Source organism: Perna viridis, chromosome 3, assembly GCF_037379345.1.
Source record: "Perna viridis isolate PV_CMFRI_1.1 ecotype Kerala chromosome 3, ASM3737934v1, whole genome shotgun sequence".
Classification (NCBI taxonomy): domain Eukaryota; kingdom Metazoa; phylum Mollusca; class Bivalvia; order Mytilida; family Mytilidae; genus Perna; species Perna viridis.
In genome coordinates this window covers 30090686-30113432 of record NC_142447.1, presented here as the reverse complement: position 1 = coordinate 30113432, position 22747 = coordinate 30090686, and the positions used below count along the sequence as shown (strand labels likewise).

The 22747-nt window shown below is 32.2% G+C and overlaps 2 protein-coding genes across 2 annotated transcripts; both read left to right on the top strand.

Annotated features, from left to right (window-relative positions):
* Positions 1–1049: 1049 nt before the first annotated feature.
* LOC148621810 (neuronal acetylcholine receptor subunit alpha-10-like) lies at positions 1050–21662 on the top strand. The gene is made up of 6 exons (XM_088576549.1): positions 1050–1443; positions 16121–16365; positions 17756–17800; positions 18004–18113; positions 19780–20315; positions 20611–21662. Exons 1-6 carry the CDS (start codon positions 1386–1388, stop codon positions 21210–21212), a joined length of 1596 nt encoding a protein of 531 aa, XP_088432675.1. The 5' UTR covers positions 1050–1385; the 3' UTR covers positions 21213–21662.
* LOC148621811 (cadherin EGF LAG seven-pass G-type receptor 1-like) lies at positions 12056–13685 on the top strand. The gene has a single exon (XM_088573847.1). The coding sequence runs from the start codon at positions 12056–12058 to the stop codon at positions 13298–13300; it is 1245 nt and encodes a 414-aa protein (XP_088429973.1). The 3' UTR covers positions 13301–13685.
* Positions 21663–22747: the final 1085 nt, after the last annotated feature.

The window sequence follows — 22747 nt, the reverse complement described above, 5'->3', positions numbered from 1 at the left end:
GGACGATTTGCATGCATAACTTTGACTCGTGTATGTTTTCTGACATTGATTATTATTATTATTATTATTATTATTATTTGTTTTTTGTTTTGCTTTATATAATTGTCTTATAACAATTCCTATAGATAGTATGGAATCTAAGAAAATGACATTTCTACATTAAAATACGACATTCGTTTTTTATTTAAAATAATGCCAATTTATGTAAAATAAAAACTATTTAACATAATTATCCCAACAAGGCACTGTATTACAAGCATTTTAAGAAAAGATGACGTACCGACCTGGCATTGTACACTTGCCGCTGGAATCATTTATTAATGTATCACAAGAACCATGTGAGAGAAACCATTCAATGATCGAAAACTACATTGTGATGCTCAAATCTCGGGAACTAAAGACAAGTGAAAAATATTGTCAACAAAATTCTTTGAATTCTATTAATTCCATGCCTATTTTGCTCATTTGAAACAGTATTTCACACAATCAAGAGATCTATGAACTGATAATAATGAAACTGTGGTGATTGAAATAATCCGTTTTTTTGAGGGTGTAAGTTTATAATTGGCTTAACATTTTTTGCACTAGTAAATAGAATTAAATCGTATCTGCCCTGGTACTAGAGAATATATATAGGTTATATCAATTTGTTTTGGTAGACTTCAATTTTGAAAGTAAACGTTTCGACATTTTAGCTTCGCTGTGTATATATTCACAAGTTCACTTTAAATAAAATATTTCATTAATATTATACCAAATAATTTACGATATCATGAATTTATATCGATATTGTTTTATTCATCCGACAACTATCCGTGCAAATTTATGCTTTACATTATAATGAAGCTAAATACAATAAAATACCACATTCACACATTTCTGTCTGCCATTATTCCAAAGCATTGTTCTCAGGTCTTGTTCGTCATTTTGTTTTAAATAGAACAGAAAACAAGTATGTCTAATTAGCGTTAAATCGTTATTAAAACTAATAAGTAATGATTGATTGTTTGTCTAACATAACTATGTACAAAAGTATGTATGAAACGTTTTTAAAGAATATAAATGGATATTGATTTTCTGCAGTGTAGAGAAGATTTTAGTGTTGATAGACACGTGGTAGGGAATCAGTTTTTTAAGAAATATCATCAAGTTTATTAAATGTAATGATTTCTAGATTTTCGGAAATGCTTCGTAGATAACTCCCTCTATGGACACAGTTGTGAATATAAAAGCAATTATAGATTCGATGACAAAGTTGATTAGAGAGGGATTTCACAAGAATACAACATGACGTGAATAAACCGCATCAAATTCCGGAAGTTAAACAAGGTGCTAGGAGGGGATATGAGAATACATCATACCATCTTTTGACACTTCACTAAGACATGGACCACATTAGCCAAATGGCAAATGTATTGTTGATTCTGCGGTACACTGTATTGGGTAAGTAGTACCTTGTTAAATATAGATTCTTTGTAGTTGGAAACATTCACATTAAAATACTTCCATTGCATTGGTGAATACCAAACAAAAGACGGAAAACTAACGAGCATGGTACACTCTAACTTAAAAAAACTAAAAAATGAATACGTTTCTTTACACTTCTGCTCTCATAATACCTATATCGACTAACAGGTATGATATTGCTTAATCAATATGTACGAATACAGAAATCTATATTCAGTACCGATATTATCTTAGCACATGCAATTGCTGAAAAAAAATACACTGTCACGATTACACCAGATAGTAACATAACATTGTATATGAATCTGTCATTTGTTGAGTTTTTTTAAATTTGTTATTATCACTTATTTGGGTGTTCTTCCTTTATGTTGAATAAATCTAGAATTCTATACACATGAAATACTTATAACATATTTGGTAACTATTTTTTAACTTATTTTTAGAGTTATCCAAACCTGATTAAGTATTAAACACAGCTTTCCTATCAGTCTGCTGTTAATTTCAAGCCAAATTTTAATGACAATTACAACATATAACAAGTATGAAATATTTGTAGAATCTTTACTTGATGATTTAATACAGAGAACTTGCTTTCCTTATCTAATGAAATGTGAAAAACAGTTGTACAGTTCACCTCTCCATGCAATCATCGATACTTGTATAGTTCATGGTTTCTCTATTCAAATAGCTTCGTGCGTGTTTTTTTTTTTTTAATAATAAGATCGACTGGTGATATGATCCTAAAGCATTCAGCCAGTCACTTGAACAATTAAATATGAAAGCTCTTTTTGGCAAAGAAATTCTCAAATTCGGAAAATTAAAAATATTTTTGAACATGGGATTTTTATATACTCTACTTGGATTGATCTGAAATAAAGCTGCTAGATGTTTGTTATTAACAATTAAACAATTCAATAATAAGACGTTTTATTTAAAAAAAGCAAACTATGTTTTGTACAGACATATAGTTATAATCGAAAATGCTTAATAAGGAATATGGTCGAAATTATAATTATACGTGTAATTATTTATCTTGAAAGTACATAAGACAGCATGTTGTGATGGAAGTTATGAAACAGAGCACAAAAAATAACCCAAAACAATGATTTGTGTCTCAGAAATGCATATTCAATAAAGATAAATCTTTTTATTTTAATTTTCATATGTTTTGAAAATAAATTGCCTTTAATGCGATATTCTTTTCCATATATAAACATATATTTTGAATATAATGTAATGATAATTTTAGTAACAACTTACAAATACATATTTGTTCAAAAGTCATAACAGTTGGAAAAAAAACACCAGACTAAAATTTATAAGGGATTCAATATTTGAGGGGCGCGGTCACGGAATTTGGAATTAGGTTTTTAATTTTTGTAATAGCAAACTTTTCATCTACTACATACACATGCAGAAGGCTTGCGACCGTGACACTTTTGTAAAAATATGAAAGCAGAACAGTAGTTTCTTTGCCAGCAATGTGTATCACTGTAGAAATACAAACACAGATGTCAAACGAAGTAAGCACAAAAAATCAACAAGTTCTTCTCATTTTATCCAACAGACTCTTCTTCATAGATTTTTTTCACCGTGAACTTGAATACAGTCCAAACAATATGAATGCAATAACCTAACACCAGAGGATTACACATACTTGTAGACATTGAGATCTTTGTTTCATCACCCGTACATTACATATGTACTTAAAGGCGGTAGAGCTAGGGTAAGGGAACTAACTCTTGAAATCAGTGATATGTTTGTATCAATTTCACCAAAGCCTATCAAGCTTTCATTTGAAACAGAGTGAAATCAGTCCATGTTACTTTGATGCTTACACGAGATTGGTGTAAAATGCTGATTGCAAACGTTCCAGTGATTTGTTAGATTTGTGTCCCTTACCCTAGGTCTACTTCCTTAAAATGCTTTGAGCCATTATGCTTGACAGGTGAATGTTGAATTGGCCTCCTTCGTAATGGGATACTTTGAACAATAAAAGAAGCCTAAAGGCTCCTTAAATCTGATTTCTTGTGACGTATTTATTTACTACTTCCTTTTAAAACTTATCTTAAATGTTTATTATGTAAATAAAACATTGCCTATAATATTATGTAACGTACCAGAAATCCTCTAGCAATTTCAAAAGCTTTTTAAATTTGTTTCCACTTACACTAATACTTACCAGGCTTCATGACACCTTAAAGCTGTCAAAAGTTGTTTGCAATCTATCCATCATGATGCTTACAGATCAAGTTGCATAATCTTAGGATATTTATCTTACAAAGCAGACAGATTACTCGAATTATAGCCTCCTCCCTATCTTTATATAGTAATTAAGCAAACATATCGACCGAACGAAACCTTATCAGTCCTAGGTGATCTGACTCATTCAATTACTCCTAAATTTCATCTAGATTATATATGACGGATAAGATAATAAAATTACAAACTTTCTCGACTTTCGAAATTGTCAGTCTGAAGAAGTGTCTAATATTTACAATTCAATTTATAAGAATATAATAATAAAGTAGAACCAATGACATTTATTATCAAATCGAAATAAGAAATTTGTAAATCAAGGGACAAATCCACGAAAAAAGAGACGGGGTTGAAATAACTAACAACGTACGAAGCCTTTTTCAATAAATACAGAAAATACCGATCATTTATATTGCAAATGTCGATATGCTGTACACGTGTTTCAAGGAATAACCTGTCATCAGCTGCATTTGAATTTAATATATATGAAGATCTAAATCCAGATGTAAATTGTATACAAGAAGTATCCAAAACTATCGGAATAGGAAGTCGAATCCATTACTGAGAGGTTTTTTCCGTATGTAGTACAAGGAATGAAGCCTCAGTTTTGTTTGGATGTTTTGAAAATACTGCAAATTTTGATATTTTGATGAATAAAATCTGATATAATTCGGGGTCAGAAAATTAAATGATGAAATAAGTCCGTTAAAAGTTTGCAACTGTTCATACGGTAACGTTACAATACACGTTTTATCTTACAGGGGAATCTTAGAAGTTATTCTGTGATTCTGATTTGCTTGTTTTTAATCTTGCCGTTTTGGAACTATGAGCAAATGGTTGAAGGTTTATAGATGGTTAGATTTGCTAGGATATCTGCTACCGCTCTTTGAAAAACAAACGTTGTTTAGACCCCATTTTATTTTATATGTTAACTGAATTGGTATTTTTTTTCCGTTCGTTTTCGACCAAACTTAAATGTTTTTATTTTCCTTGTATCTTATGCGTATTTTATCCGATTATAGTTCTGTCATACTAAGTCAACTTTTGAAGAATTTCTACGTAATTTAAATTGCCTTTTTTCACGTAGAAATGATTGAGTCGCTAATATTGAACTCGTAATTTCAGTACTTTGTATTCGCATATGATTTGCATAATTTTATATTTATACTTCACGTCATGCCGTCTTCACCGCCAAATCATCATAGTTCTTGCTTCATACGAGATAAAAATGTACCTCTTAAATATCATACTAGTGTGTTTTACGTGTGTTTCTTGGTCGTATGAGAACAGGAAGTTCATATGAAATGATCTGTTAGAATTGAACATTACCCAGTTTCCGATTCTGGCTTATGGGCTCGTTTAAAGACTATATAGGTCATATAATTAGCAGGGCCCCAATATCTATAAATATTCATTGTCAGTTGTTTAATCTGGTTCATAATCCGTTTTTGTTTTTGTTGTTGTTGTTGTTTTTTGTTTTTTTATTAATATCATAAGCGACCCAAAGATCGCTAAAATGTACCTCTTTTAAAAATATATCATACCCATGTCTTTGTTTATATATTGCTTGTATGAGAATGGGAAATTTACATTAAAAGATGAAATGATCGGTTAGCATTGAATTTATGTAATATTGCACAATTTCCGATTCAAACACAGGGGCTCATTAAATTGACTATATAGTTCATATACATTACCAGTTGTTTAATCCGGTTCCTGGTAAACAGTTGTTTTGATTGAAAACAGTCGGATCATCACGGTTACGAAAGAGTATTCATATTAATGGAACTTCAGTCTTTGATTTTTTTTTATTATCCACCAGTTTTATCAAATGCATCATACTAAATTTATTGTTCGAATAGTTAATTTTTGTTGTGTTATATATTGGTTTGTTTGCCTTTTTTTTTTTTTTTAATTTTTTAAGGCCCGTGCAGGTCCGATTGTCAAAAGAATAGGCCTGCAGTAGCGCTAAGCTTGTCGTAAAAGGCTACTAAATAGTGCTCAGAAATCTAGCCGGGGGCTAGGCACTCTGCCCACACAGCAACTGGGATGTGGGAATGGGATACCCCTGGCGTGTTGCATGCTGGGATTGTCAGGCTATAATACGAAAAACCTGACCACAAACCATAGTGGTGCACCGTGTTGGGAAAGATGTCACGTTCCTCGCACGTTAAGGAACCCTGCTGTGGTATTCGGTAGGAGTAGGAACATTTGCGCTCCACCACAGGAGGCTAAATTGCCCGACCCTACCCCTCCCTCCCTTTCATCTTGTGGCAATCAAAATTTGTCGACCATATTATCCTTATGTCCCATCCCATTTTTTATTTCATGTTCATTTTATCATCCATTTCATGTTCATCGTCTGAATATAGCTGAGATATTGCTGCTCGGACGTTAAACCCCAACAATCAATCATCAATCTGAAAACAAATATATTGGAAATGACATTTTTAAGTTATGATTGCATTTGTTCCAACATATACTTGAATCTTAAGTTTGATGTGCTGCTTTTTGATTATAAGTTACAATTTATCTGCAATTTTCAGACATATGCCAATTTAACAGTTATGAGAATTTGTTTAATGAATTCAGAAATCATTAGTACGACTCCGCGTGCAGCGACAGATTTATGATAATTATATAGACATGTTAATGTTCTGATTAAGATATAAATGTGATATTATTAACACAGACAATATAGGGCACATCACAATGAAATCACAGGGAACATATAACCTTTTTGTAACGTTAAACCGTCGAAAACAAGCCGATCACCTGCGAAAAGCAACAATAATTTCTTACTATTTTCAATGTCACAATACTACCTTCCCTTTAATGACAAACATTTCAGGTATTCTAATAAGAAGGAATAATGGTACTATACTAATAATGGTTAATACATTAACTCATGTGAAATAATGACAGTTCTTATCGGCTTTCTCTAGTTCACATAAGAATGTTTGATTCTATAGTAAAGTGGTTTTATGAGGCTATTTAAATCTTGTACATATTATGACTATATTATCTGATAACTTTTGGGCATGTCTGTTGCTCTGTATAATACTCTTCGATAATGGGGGAAATAAAGAACATATACCTATACTCCTTTACTTACACCTTGTTTTGATAAAATTATTTTTATCTTATGGATCCTACGAATTGTTGTAAATAAATGTTAATAGGTTCGGAGTTTTCCCGAGTTAACTCTATAACAATCTTACTTGCCATTTACTTTGTTCATTGGATCAGGATTGATCAATGTCCGGATCACGACTTATTTCCGACATAAATTTTTCTTTGTCCCATTACTATCGCAAATCGATGACAAGATTTCTTTAAGCGACAGATAAAGAAGGGAAAAAAGATAAATTACCGGCACAATCATATCGTAAACCCAATAAGGGCTTGTTAAATGTAGTTCTAATATCGAGAAATATTAACTTGATATGCAATCTAAACAAATTAAGTTTCTTCTCAAGAAATTGCTTTATAGCTATTAAAGAGGAACTTCTTTTTTAAAAAACATTTTTTTTCTGAAATTTATGTTTTTACGACAGTGCATAAAAATTAAGTCTTTGAACGTAATTTCCATACAAATACATAAGAGCGCAGTTCAAATCAATTATTTATAAACACTAAAAAGAAATAGATATTAAATGCTAGTTGGTACATTTTTATAATTTATGTTCAGTTTCTTCATTTCCGTCGCAACAAGGGACTCGGGCTTTTTTGAACTGATTTTAGGCGTGTTTAATTAGGGTTGACAATGTAATCCCACCAAAATACTTTAACCCCGCCGCATTTTTTTGCGCCTGTTCCAAGTCAAGAATGTCTGGCCTCTGTATGTCTTGTTTCGTTCTCACCTTTATTTTATTTTATGTTACTTGAGTATATAGGGGCAACTCTTCCGCTGTACCTGTATGTAATGATGCTTTGGGGCCAGCTGCAGCCTGCCCTGTTGTGTAAGGGTTACTTCTTCGTTCAATGACGACCAATGTGTGACCTTGGGGTGACATTTTCATCCCGGCTGGGTTGTTGTCTGTGATATATCAACTATACCTATTCTCGTTATATGTAAGATCGTAAATAATTAAGGCGTGTCGTGTTCAACTACAATTCTTTAGATATGTTTAGATAATTCCACATACTTTACCATAATAAACAAAAAGACAAAAACTACCACACCGACCAACAGGTGATCAATATACTAGAAGATCTTCTTGACGACATATCCGATATTATTTGTCGATTTTTGGAGGAACATTTTATCTGAAAATTATCGGCATTTCAAAGACTACTTATTATGCCCTCCTTAAGCTGATCTGTTTTTTTTTATTCAGATGAACCAAATTCTTATCCAAAATCTAGTGGAAGTATAGAATTTTAAAGAAGTTGGATCCTAGAATTTTACATATCGATGTCTTCTCTATTAAACAATTGTTAATTTAGAGAAAGGCTGCCTTTTATTTGTCCATTAGGACAAGAAACTAGAGACTACTGAAACAGCATCATTTGCATCGTTTCAAGACCTCTTCCTAAAACTCGACAACAATACTCAATCTCAATACACAAATATATATCAAGCCAACTGATTTTGAATTAGACCAAATAAAGATATAGGGGCATTACGCTATGAATATTGCTTAAAAATATCAACTGTGGTGTAATTACATAAGTATTGTTCATAACATGGTAAAATATATATATACAAAGAAAATGTTTTGTGGCATAAGTACATTGTAATGATGTCATAGTGGTGAAACAATTATACGCCCTGTAACAAAACCTGCTGAGAATTGTAAATTGTGTTTTTGTTTTGTTTTGTTTTGTTTGTATATTTTTTTTCCATACTTATATCTAAAACTATGTAAAATGAATGTTTTTAGTAAATATGATTTTTTGGGGGGAATTTGTGTGGACCTTTTCTTTGCCAAGCAACTTTTCTATCCTTTCAATGCAAGAGTTATCCGAAGTCCTTACTTATGTTTTCTCATTTGTAATGGACTAAGTCTCCAAATTTAAATCTTTCAACATATTTTGATTGATTTACTGTTGTATTTTAGACCAAAGGAAGACTTTCTGTCTCTTCTCTTTTCTTTTTCATGTTTCAGTTTCACCAGCATATGCTGTTTATATTTCTTAGATGTTAAAGTATGCGGGAGCTAGTGGCCACTATTCCGTCTTATTTACATGCCAACGTTGTCTGAGAGACAGGTTTTGAGACAAAGATTATTAAAAATGTACCACTCACACGTGGCCAGATAAATATTGCATTTCTGATATCTAGATCTTACTGGGAAATATTTTGCGTTTCCGTTTTTTGTTTTTTTGTTTTGTTTTGTTTCGTTTTTAGTTTTCGTTTTATTTTGTTTTGTTTTTTTTTGCTTGTTCGTTTCTGTTTTTTTTTAAAGACAAAGTTTAAATAAAATGTACATGTACATGTATTTCAGATTGCTGGAGTATCTAATTTAGTCAATAGAATCAGAAGCTCTTTACGTGCAAGTTAACTATAATTATAGGATTCGTTATTGATACAAGTTATTTTTATTTCACCTAAGGGTTTCTATACTATAGACAGTTGGTTTCTTATAGTTTACACAAAGTAATAGATAGAAATACATTGTATGGTTATTACTTCATCTTCCTTTCATCGTTATTGTGTATAATAATGAGAGTTGGCGTATAACAAGTTCAATTTACACGTTCATGATAAGGCACCTACTCGATCCTAAATCCTCTTTTTCAAAAACTGCTATCATGATGGACATATTATTCTTATTGTACCTTTTACACACTTCTGCTTCTTACAAAGCTCTAAATTTTAGTTTTTTTTTTTTTTTGTTTTTTTTTTTTGGGGGGGGGGTTTGTGTGTGTCTAGTGTATTTCTTGAAACTAGGAGGGTTCATTTTGTTTTCCTAAATAGAAACTTTTGACCACGAATCAGCTCCTTCTATTCAATGAAAAAATCTTCTCTTTTTCTGATGAAGGCAATGAACACACATGTGAGAAGTCTAAGGCAGGCATTGGTTCTTGGTATATCCCCGGGCATAGAAAGCACATCTGGGCAAATGTTTCAGAATTGAACATGCAGTTAGATAATTGAAGAAAATAGGACTTTGATTATAGTGTCATATTTTCTCAACGTACGTCATGTCATATTGATTTTATACATTTATGAAATATTTAAAACAATTTAGTAATAACTGTATCTTTGGAAACAGCAATGTATAAGGCCATGACATTTGGTATAATACGTTTGTACAGCGGTTGTGTGAAAGTTATCCAGTGGCAAAAACTCGACCTCCACTCCATTGATAATAGTTATAGGGGATTTTTTTCCGTGATCACAAGACGTCGGCTATTATGGACCGGAGCAGATATATTTATTTTTGTCTCAGAATGTTTTCTTTTCTTTCAAATTCGTGATGAGCGAAGTATGTTGTGAAAGAAAGTAGCGTCAAATTGCTTCTCGATGCCTTACAGATATATTAATTAGTGAAGTAAATAACCATGCACGTCTATTGCTTTTCTATTTTTTTTTTTTCTATCCACCTGCTACCTGGCATCCTATGGGAAAAATTAAACCGTGTGCAAAATTTAGACTGCTTTAAAATTAGAGATAAATCAAAGAATATCATTCACGATGTTGAAACTAGATCAAATGGTTTCAGTGTTAATATTTTCTTCGATGCTTAACTTCTTCAAAAATAGTGCATTTAACACAAGAGGTTCACCTTGGACAGACGCAGCCAGCACAGTTTTGGCAAATTTTTCAGTTAATGAATCTCTCGCCGAAGACAGTAATGCCAGTGGTATTTCGTTGAATCGTCAAATTTCTCAAAAGAACAACAATATCACTGCTTCTAGTTCTTTATCTGAGGAGGATCAATCACTGAACACAAGCACTGTCAACAAGTATCTGGAAGACGTATATGGTGTCAATAAAGCATCTTCTGATATTCTTAGCAAACGGTATCATTATAATGCTCATAACACGACCAATTTTACCCACTTTAAAATAGATTCTTATGAAACACGTCATTGTTTTGAGTATGGACTTTGTGACTTCGTTGGACGTAATCTATCTGCTTACCACCGCTATTGTTATTGTGATGAAACTTGTACCGCATATAATGACTGTTGCGTTGATGCAAACATTTCTGCTTCAAAAAGAATACCACCGACTGAATGTCTGCCATACACGGCGGTTCAAAGCGCTAGACGGCATATCGGCATTTATGTAGTTACTCGTTGTCCACCAGATACAAACACAGAAATTGCCCAAAAATGTGAAATAGCTGATATAATGAGATACGGTCCATGGGTAGTAGATAGTAATGATTACGTATACAAGAACGCATTCTGCACTGAATGTCATGGTGTTGTTAAGTACAAACCATTTTCAGTAGAAATGCATAATGTCTCTTTTCACGTCTACACTCAGTTTAACTCTATATCATCTCTTGATTTTCTGAAGATATTATACAACTTAACAAACAATGACAATGTAGTATCTGAGATGATTCCTCCTAAAGGTTCAATCGTCAGGTTCTGTGCACTTTACAATGAACCAATAAGTGCATACAAGGAACATTGTTCAGGACATCTCTATGTTAACCCAGTTATCTCCGAAAGCAATCTCTTCAAAAACCCTTTCTGTGGACCGACCCGCACTAAGAGATGCCTTGGTTCTGAACTACAGTCCAACGCTGATGACTATTATTTTATGCATCCTATGTCAGTCTTGTTTCCATTGTCACAGGCGGTGCACTGTGCAGAAATGGTGAGCTTATACGTATTTTATTTTATTTATGAATAAGGAACACAAATACATCAGTTTTTCTGTCTTTTAAAACCAAACTTTAATGCAAGCTATTGTGGTTGATATTTTTGCTATTTTCATTATGGTTAATGTCAGTAATGGTTAAAATGAAATTGAATTTCAACTTGATCATCCAAGGTTCACTGAGAAATAATAATATGTTGTACCTCCTTCATAAACGGGCAAATATTATGTTGAGCCAACATTGTTTTTATGACGTAGATATTGCGTTTCATTTAGTTTTAAAATCTCAAAACATTTATAAATTGATTCTAATATATGAATGCTTATTTGTTTAAATAAAAAAATGTTTGTACATTGCAGGTTGGTGCAAGCTGTGTAAAAAATTATTTACTTTCAAGGTTTATGATGTCGCACACTTTTCTGTTTGTTCTTTCCACCCATAGTAAACCGACCAATCTTTTTGCGAAACGCATTGCAATATTGGTCACCTACAGCATGTCAGGGTTTTTCATTACAAAAAGTATCAAAATTAGTGTGCTTGAAATGAATACTTCAGATACACAATATGCCTTACGTCTAGATGTCGACGGTTTATCGAGTAGGACAGCGACATCATCTGGTGTGTCTGACATACCAACATATTTCGAAAAAGCTCATTGGATATTACGTTTGTATACACTATACGGGGAGGTAACTCTGGTAAACTCAACCACACTCAATGAGTCATTGTATATGCCTACTGATTCTTTTTCGTTTAACTTTAATCTAACCAGAATTACGCAAAACGAATCTATTGTCAATATAAAAAATAAAATGGCAGAATCGAATATATTCACTTCTAGACGTGTACCGCATTACTTACTACATGAATGTCAAATCTTTCTAATTGACTGCGGGCTTGCAAATGAATCACTTGATTCCACAATTATTGTGCAAAACGTCAAATGTATAAACATTGGACAACCATACGAAGAAGCAAGTAATTTGGCAAAAACAATTTTAACCTATTCTGGCATGGTGACATCAGTTGTAGGTCTTATCGTTTCTATAAGAGTTCACAGAAAAGCAGTCATGCATAAATCTGTCCCAGGGTCAAATGTAGAAAACATTTCTGTATCCTTACTAACAACAAATGTCATGTTCATGATTGGTATAGGTGCTAATGATGAACAGACAGTTTGCTATGTTGTGGGAGTGATTCTTCATTATCTCTGGATGGTTGTCTTCTCGTTCAAGACAATAGCACTACTGTATATTACGCATAACTTAGTACAGATGATGGTTAAAGATTCCAACCCTTTACTTCAGCGCACTGGTTTTTTCACTGCCCTTGGACTTTCATTACCTATGCTATTTTTGATTCCGTCTGTTATTATAGATTTCTATGGACCGATAGATTTAGAGTACAATGGCCGCGTTTGCTTTCCAACCGGGTATCCCGCCAATATTCTCTTTGTTTCCATTCCTATCGGTTTATCTGTTATTATCAATATATCTTGCTTTTTAACAGTGGCGTTTGTCATTACTAAACAGTCGTTTGAAACCCGGAACTTACGCAAATCAAGCTCTCTTGAATTTGTCCCTGTGTTTTCTCGTATAAGCGTAGTAACTGGGTTTTTCTGGATAACAGGTCTCATAGGAGCTGTCTATGCGTCGGACGTTTCGGAGTATTTCTTCATAATATTCTGCAGCTTTCAAGGGTTGTTCGTTACAATTGCTAATTTATCCACGAAAACACTAAGCAGAAACCTCAGGAACAGCTCTGGAAAAACCAAAGAAACAAAATAACCATCATATGTGGGCAAATTTTCGGGGGTTTGGGTCATCACCTATTGTAACCTTACCACAAGTCCTTATATATTGTTTCTTATAACATCATTTAATAAATATCTTTCACTTGTATTAAAGTGTAAACTTGATACTTAAGCTGTTTGTTTGACTAGTGGATGTCACTCAATCAGTTATCTATGTGTGTATATTTATTAGCCGACATTGACAGCGATCGGTGATCAACCTTGGCATAACAATGAAATTTTATTATATAAATGTATGCTCAATGTTGTAAACTATGCCTGTAACGATGGTAAAATTAAACTGTAAAACTCAATTAGTCTTTGTTAATTAATGAATTTCATCCATATTTCTTCTTCTGTATAAAACATGTTGAAACAATTGAAACTTCTATTCTGCTCCAGCCTTGCTTCTTATGCAAATACAATACAAGAACACCACCACCACCCCCCAAAAAAATACAAAAAAAAATACTAAAAAAAAGAGTTGTTATGGCTTCCAGTTTATTTAACTTATATAAAACTGTCAACCAGAGGAAATCAAGGAGGAAGACAACTTTTAATTACCCGATTCATTTATTCGGAAACTAATAAATTCTGCCATTGCTCTTAAAGTTCTGATGATCGGTTTCGTGAACATGGTTTATATTTATCAAAACTATTATGTGAAGATGTAAATAAGCCCTTTATATCTTACCTAAAAAGTGCCCTTTTGGTTTTATTTCATTTTATTTATCTTTTTTTGTTTTTTGTAGGTTTTTTTTCTCGTTTTTCTTCTAGAATATACTGACGTTCAATGACTCAAGTAAAATGAGAAAGTAGTTGGAATCAACGTACACTTTTGCTTTAATAGGTCAAACTTTACACCACGTAAATTGACAATTAATTACGACTCAGTTACTTGTGTTGTCATATCATTAATCAACATTTCATATTTTGATGGATCGTATTTTTCAAGATCATAAAGTTAAAAAAAAACTGTAGCAATCAATCAGCGAAGAACATTTAGGTTGCGAAACCTGTATGTTTCGTCCACACAGATCAAAATGTAATATTGATATGTTTAGTTGGTGATTTTTTTCAAGGTTTCCATTTTGAATCAAAAATGGCACCAATACACAATATCATTTGAATTTTTGAAAATCTGTAAACTGAACTACTTAAGCCTTGTTATATTAGTATGTGTCCCTGTAAACCTTCGTTTTGTGCTCATTTTCTATTTTCTTCTGCAATTGTTTGAGTTTAAATGAACCAATAGAAGATAATTAAACATCCAATAACTTTTCTTTGAGCATAGTTTTTAAATGCAGGTTAACTCAATGCCTATAAAGATTAATCTACAGATTTGGAAAAAGGAAATATTTTTATGTAAACAAAGTAACTTTCGTTTTAAACTCATAATCACCAACATAGTTCTACTTTGTATATATCTATCTGCCCCCACATTGAAAGCATGTTTTCGCAAAAAGCATAAATATTTATAGAGAGACTATAAAATCAGTAACTAAACAGTGAAAAAACACCAATAAGTTAATAATAGAGAAATGCAAAACTATGGCAAGCCAAAGTGGACAAAAATGAGTATTTTCTAATATTAAAAAAAATGATTAATAGAGAAATGCAAAAGATTTTAATAATGATCGGCTTACTTTAAGTTTGAGGTAAATGATAGAACATCTGTTCGGCTAAAAGTGGATAAAAGTCTGAGAATATTCTATCTATTTATGGAGACATGTAAAATACTAAGACTGATTTTATTAACACTTGACTATTTTCAAAACTTACTTATATTTAGCTTTGTTGTGTTGCTTCCAGCGTTTACCAAAATATTTAAGAATTGGCTATGATAAAAATTTTGTCTATTGAAAAATAACATAAATTTTCCAAGTGCATATTGTTTATTTCGCGAAGACTAAAGTTAAATCGCAAGACTACCTTTTGACGTCATAATGATATGATTTGAAAAAAAAATACAAGCTTTTAGAGGTTTCAGCTGCATGTTTTGTATGTCGGAACTTCGTTTTTTGTACCCATTTCAAATATCAGAGTAGATTAACTGTAGTTATTTTGTGAAGTTTATTTCTTGGGTGTGCTCTTTATTACTTTAGTTGTCGAAAAGGGTTGTAAATTGCATAATACTAAAATGAGATTAAAAACAAGTCATTTTTATATCCCTTGATACCGAGTGCTGTTTTTCATTTTGCTAACCAATAAGCATGCTTAAGTCAGAATTTGAAGCTTTAATAAATATTTTGGTTAAAGTTTTGGTATGGCTTATAATTTATTACCCAAATACTTCTGTACATGTATACTGTAATGCCAAATTACATGTAATTACATAATAAGATATTAAATTATATCACGTTACATGTATGTAATAAAAACAGTAGATCTACTTTAACAAAAAAAAAGGATTTTGTGTGCTTTTGAAAAAAAATACGAACTACTTACATTGTTAAATGAATCGACATACATAGCTAAATATTTATGTTGTGCGTAGCCCATAGTGAAATTGAATGCTGAATTTCAAAATGAAAGCTTGTCAAAAATAAAATCGATAAATGATGCATTTACATTAACTCGTAGATATTTTTTATGTTCAAAATATTAAAACAGGAGAAATTGATCCAAGTTCTTTGTTCATACACATGCAGTTTTATATTAGTTATCTCTCGCTTTTTTTCAAATACTAAGGAAATAAGAATCACTACACTATTGTATTAGAATAAGGTACGAGAATTACGAAAAAAACTGTTTCTAAACAAATTAATCAAAAGCTTTTTTTTTGGTAAATATCATTTTATTAAATCGTTTCCAGGTAACAGAATCCAGACTGATGTGTTACCGTTAGGATATAGCGGACATCACAACGTGACCTACACCGTCCACAAATCAGCTGTTCCGGATACTGTCCATCGGGAACAGAATCAGTCATTTCCAGATGAACAACGACTTATGGCTTACATTCTTAGGGAATATGAGAAATCTGTCAGACCCGTCATGAATGCTACAACAAAAGTTGAAATAAAAATGGGATTGACACTCACGCAAATTTTTGATATGGTTTGTTACTTAGTTTTGAATATGCAAGGTTACGCAACTTGTTCCATTTGATGAGTTTTATTATAGTCGGCGTCACATAAATAACATACTGTTAAAATTTGAATAAAAATATTTTCTACGACTTTATTGACACCTACCGTCGTTTAAATTGTCTTAAATGACTTGCTCATTCGTTTAGCCAAACGGCTTCTCCCTAAACATTGAATCGTTAAATTCCGGTCAGATTTTAATTCTAGGTGCCAATATTTACATTGTAAAAAGTCGGCCATGTTTACAGTGATCGGGTTGCTAGGAGATATTGTTTACGTTTAAATGGTTTGTCCAAAAACCGAAGAACCCAGAATGCACTTCGGCGTTATTTCGGATATCTCGGATTTATTTTACGCGAACAACGTACAATACCGAGAAGTTGATCAAGCAGACGATTGTCACCGGAGTTCGACGGGAACTTACGAACTTCGTTTGTAAACAAATCGTCCCGTAAAAACCAACATGGCGGATATTAGTATGGGATTTTCCCGTAAGGATTTGTTACGCATGATTTAAGCTAATAAGCGACTTGTTTTTGAGAAGCTTTTGGCTAAATGAATGAGCAAGTCATTTAAGACAATTTAAACGACGGTTGGTGTCAATAAAGTCGTAGAAAATATTTTTATTCAAATTTTAACAGTATGTTATTTATGTGACGCCGAGTATAGTATCCATAGTGATTATTGTTTTGTTTCTTTTTGTTGTTGTTGTTTTTATTTTTTTTGTCTAGTATGTAAGTTGACAGGCAGTGTCTATCTTAATGTGTATATATTCTTACACTTTTTAAATCAAATCCTTAAAAAAAACATGAAGCGAATATTTTTGTCTTGTACATCATGCGATCCATTTCACTTCATTACAGGAGCGTGTCGATAATCAGTAAACAACTTCCTTGGAAACTTAACTTGAAGTATTTGAAATTTTATAGGAAGTTAGGTTTCGGACTGATCACAGAACATGAAACCATTAAAAAATGCCAAAGCCTTTGTTCTTGACAGGAGTCAATTACTATAACACGTTATAATAAATAGTGGTATTCCTGAGGTTAACATTAAATCCTGAGGAAATCAATAGACAAGTCACGAAAACACGACGTTAATGACAGAAAAAATTGTCACAGAATCTTTTTCTGCTGTTACTTTCGAAGATCGTGAACTCTGGAACTTGTTTTGTGTAAAACATTAAATGAAAGTTAAAAACAAAAATTATCGGTTGCATTGAGCGTTCAAATTGATATAAATTCACAACTAAAAAAACGAAGGTTTTAGTTATGCTGTTATATGATTTTCTTTGTCATTTCTTTTTTACTTTGTAATTCTGGATTTCCAATACCACGAAAATTAAAATTTGACTTTTTTAGGATGAGAAAAACCAGGTTCTTATTACCAACGTTTGGCTCGACCAGGTATGTCAATTATCCACCTCACTATCTGTTTGGTCATTGTAGGTAATATTAAAATTACTTCTCCCAATGTATTCGCTTTTCAAGAAAAAATGTTTGAAATGGTTTCTTATTCGGCAAAAATAAATATTTGAAAATAAACACAGAGGAAAAACAGAAAATCTCATCCGTAAATACACAATATTGATTAAAATGATAATTTTCAGGAGTGGATGGACGAATTTTTAACATGGAATCCTGTAGAATTTAATAATATAACCAATCTAAGAATACCATGCGGAAAAATTTGGCTTCCCGATATTGTTTTATACAACAAGTAAGTAGGAACATTCTCAGGAGTATAGATTGTATAAGCTTAAAATGTTATAACAAACAACTCAAAAACAAAAGAAAAAATCCAATATGACTATTTTCCTAGAGAAAAACACAAAGACAAGTCTTTAAAAGAGACTGCTTGTAAACGCTGAAAACCCTCAAGATCGTTTCCAATAAAGTGATCGTGTTAAGTTCAAACAGAATTGTTTTATTATACCTTGAATTTACATAAAGAGATGAAAGACATTTTTACTGTCATCAAATATAAAAATAGGAGATGTTGAATGAATGCCAATGAAACATTCATCAACCAAGAGACAAACAACGAACAATTTAACTTCTCCAGGTCACCACACGAACTTCAATGATGGGCAAAACCCATACCATGTAGTAATTTGTAAAAGGCTCCAAAATAAACGAAAAACAAATAACAATGAACATTAAAAAAAACCAAAGACAATCACTAGACTAATAAAGCTTTAATTACATTTCTACCGTCGACAGTGGTTTATTTTTGCTGTTCACACTTTCTTTAAACAATAAAAACGCTCGAGATTCGCGATATTACTTATTAGTGCTAATGATCTTATTTGATGCAATACGACATGATATGGCGCTAGGATTTATTTTTATTATTGGTGGAAGTGTTTCCAAAGGTACTCTTGATATTTCTATCATATTTTTAAAGATACTATACGTGTATTGATTTTTAAAAGAAAATAGTCTAGGTATTACAGTTTTACAGTTGTTTATCTTAAAAATACTTACAAGTCATCTATTTTGTTTTATCAGTAGCAAAATCTGTTGAAACAATTCATCCATCACAAACCTATCAAGACAAGCGATACAGTCATGAAAAGCAAAGACTATCCATGATTAATTTATATCCAATGATTGATAGCTAAATAGCTAGTGCAGATTTGATTGGCCATTTTAAGTACTAGAATGTAAGCCATAGCCGACAGATTTCTACTGTAATATAGACATTTAATCAATGAAATAAATCAACAGTAATTTATCCCAAAGAAAAAAACATTTAGAAAACTCTTCTATATGCAGATAGAGAGTGTGAATAGATAAATCTCTTTAAATGAGATTGAAGCTTTATTGTCAGTATTTAATCATATAAAAGTCTTCTATGTTCCCTACTGTGATCGAAATTAAGTTAAATGTGCATTTAGGTAAAACACTGTCATCAAATTCGGATGAATGACTTACTTAGAAATCTCTCTTAAACAGATAAGCAGATTTAAAATTGTTTTCTCTGAGACAAATCATATTTAATTAATTAATTAAAATAAAACTGTAGAGACGGTTTCCTTTTACAGGTAGATTTAAATGTTGCGCTTCTTTAGCTTTGTTAGTGGAAAAAGATCAAGGGCAACTACTGTCAAAGCGAAATGAGAGAGTAAAAGGTCAAAAAGAAAAGAAATAATAAAGACAATGACAGAAAAAAAAATAAACACGCAAAAATCGTACGAAAACCTTAAATCAGCATTCCAGATTTTACCAAAAACTGACAGTATGTGAACTAGGTGTTCAGGTAACGTAAGCATCCTCAATTTTCTATAACAACATCAGGTAACATTAGGTAACATTAATGTGCCAAATATAACTTGTCGCATTTTCGTTATAATTTCTGGTAAATAAAACATTGTTGATTACAGCGCTGCTGAATACACAGACGGCATGATGTCTGCCAATGCAATGGTAAAACCAAATGGTGAGGTCTTCTGGCCAGTTCCTGCAAAGCTTCAGAGCTCGTGTAAAGTTGATGTTACATACTTTCCATTTGATGAGCAATTATGTAAACTTAAATTTGGTTCATGGACGTATGATGGATTCCAAGTTGATATATTAAACAGAACATCAGTTGTTGACCTAGATAACTACGTCGTCAATGGAGAATGGGAGCTGCTCAGTATAACCATACAGAGGAATGTTGTATTTTATCAGTGCTGTCCGGAGCCGTTTCCAGATGTAACATTCTACATTCATATCCGACGACGAACACTTTATTACATGTACAATGTTGTTTTCCCATGTATTATGATGTCAGCTTTGACATTGCTGGTTTTCTGTCTGCCTCCTGATTCCGGTGAAAAAATTGCTTTAGGAATAACAGTGTTGTTGGCTTTCTCTGTGTTTATGTTAGCAGTTGCCGAAAATCTTCCTGAAACCTCAGAATTTGTTCCTTTAATAAGTAAGTTTGATAAGACCCGAAATGAATACAATAGTAATCTACAGTATGATAGTAAATTGATACCAAAGTAACATCTAACAGACTATGTTTTCCTAATCATCTGATTTCTCTGTTGTTCGGTTTCAATTTACAAATATTACAAATGGGGAATATAGCAATAACAACAGGTCTTGGCAATTTTCGATTTTGTTAATAAATAAATAAGACAGCAATTAAAGTTCCAAGTACATTGTAGTTGTTTAAAATTTAGTAAGATGCAAATAAGATTTTTAAAAAATGATATTTTATTTTCCAGGTGTTTATTTGACAATAGTTATGTCTCTTACGTCAATATCTGTTATCATGACTGTTCTGGTGCTAAATTTACATCACAGAGGACCGGATCGCCAGGAAATCCCACAGTGGATGCGGCACACTGTTCTAGGAAACCTGAGACAATTATTTTGCATTAACGATCCAACAACGCCACTTATAAACGCAGAAGAAACAAAAATACTACGGAGTATGTCATTAAAACTCACACTCGATAATATTGCACAAGAACTGCAGAATGAAATACAGTTAGAGAATGGATTAGCAGATACAGTTGTTACTGATTCCCAAGGTACCAGTTTGCATTCACCTCGAGATGTCAGATTTAATTCGCTTCAAACTGATAATCTTCGGAGAAATCGCATGAAATCAAATCGTCATTCTTATTCTCGTTTAAATGATGAAATTTTACAATCGTTGCGTAGAATAATTGACAGACACGAAAGAGAAGATCATGAATTCGAGATCACCAAAGACTGGCGCCGAGTTGCACAGGTTGTTGACCGTATATTGTTTTGGGTATTTTTTATTGGGACTTTGTTATCGACAATAGTGGTGTTAGTTATTTGCCCTTCATTCCGATGACATCTCCGTTTAATAAATCTTGTCATAAACATTGAACTCTAATTCATTGAGAAAAAAAATTATACAACGGATCCTAACCTAAAACAATGCTACATGTACCGCTAATATCGGATAACTCTTGCTGCATCTATCTGGTACTGAAAACACCATATCTAAATAAAATATATAATGCAGGTTCAAAAGGCATGAATCATTTCAACTACTGTTTCAAATTCATAAAAAAAAATCAATGAAAAGGAGAATTATTTTATTGCCAAATAGATATTTCATTCGAAAGATTAATGTTTTGTCTTAGAAAAGCTAACCATCTGTAATTTGAATTGAAAGGCGCAACTCGAATACAAAGTAATTGTTTCTATATTGGTGTTAAATTACTGTGCGATAAATATTATGCAGGTTCCTTTTAAAACAGGATACATTTAGATACCCGTATCATTTTTCATGAGACGATAATGAGAAACAGAGAAAAAATAACTACATTATACTGATGTTTATTAGGATCTTCTTATAGAAATGATTTAGATAATACTTGTGTTATGATTGAAATATTCGTTGGAATATGATTGAGAATGAAAGGAAAGCTGAAAATGAAACACTTGATGACAATGTAGAGGTCGCCTTTGCATTTTTTCAAACTATAAGTTATAATAGTTAGACTATAGAAAAAAGGTAACTGCAGTAATTTAACTAATTCTAATGTTCCTAATTTTTGAAAAGGCACAATTTAATTTAATATCCTTATCAACATTCCTAGCAACATCAGAATACTGAAGTTAATTACTTGTATTTCTCTTTAAATTTGTTTTTCATTGTATATTTGGATTGTAACATTATCTAAATATATACTGCTTGAAAGAAAACATTCAATTTATAGTAATTTAAAACCAAAAACCAAAATAGCAGCAATAATCTCGTATCCCAGGTACGCCATTCGAATTTTAATTGAAGATTTTTTTATCTCCTATCCCTTCTTACCATAAGTATGGTAAATATAATTGCTCTTACCTTAAATTTCAAACGTTACTGTCGTCATGAAATGATTCTGTTACATGCTTTTTAAACACAATTTAAAAATAGGATTTGTTCCTCGTTTACTTCTGAACTTCCCCTTATATTATGGTACATTATATTTACTGACGATAAGGATTATAAATGTTGCTGTAGCAAAACTAAGCTAGAGAAGCTAACGAAGTTTCCGCTTCAAATTTACCTTTCGTTGCACAGCTTGACATTATTGAAAGAGTAATCAAGGGAACCAAGATTCTAGCGGAAATCAAAAGAATGTAATCCAGGGACAAAGACCAGACATGGAAAACAGCCAACACCACAAAGAACATAAAATAACCAAAATAATACGTACAAAGCAACAAAAGTAAATAAACTCGGACACCACAAAAAACTGGGAGCATGGACCAGGTCCACCGGTAAGGTATGCGTCCTCTGCTTTCTAGAAACACCCGCCGACCTGCTAAAAAATTAAGTTCGGAGTTGACGAAAGAGGAAGAAAATTATGACATGTTGAACAAATAGATTCC

What these genes read in the sequence shown, in the direction of transcription:
- LOC148621810 (XM_088576549.1), top strand. Translation starts at nt 1,386, where the DNA reads ATGGACCACATTAGCCAAATGGCAAATGTATTGTTGATTCTGCGGTAC. An exon ending in TCACGCAAATTTTTGATATG is followed by an intron (nt 16,366 to 17,755) that starts GTTTGTTACTTA and finishes TGACTTTTTTAG; the next exon opens with GATGAGAAAAACCAGGTTCT. An exon ending in CCAACGTTTGGCTCGACCAG is followed by an intron (nt 17,801 to 18,003) that starts GTATGTCAATTA and finishes GATAATTTTCAG; the next exon opens with GAGTGGATGGACGAATTTTT.
- LOC148621811 (XM_088573847.1), top strand. Translation starts at nt 12,056, where the DNA reads ATGAATACTTCAGATACACAATATGCCTTACGTCTAGATGTCGACGGT.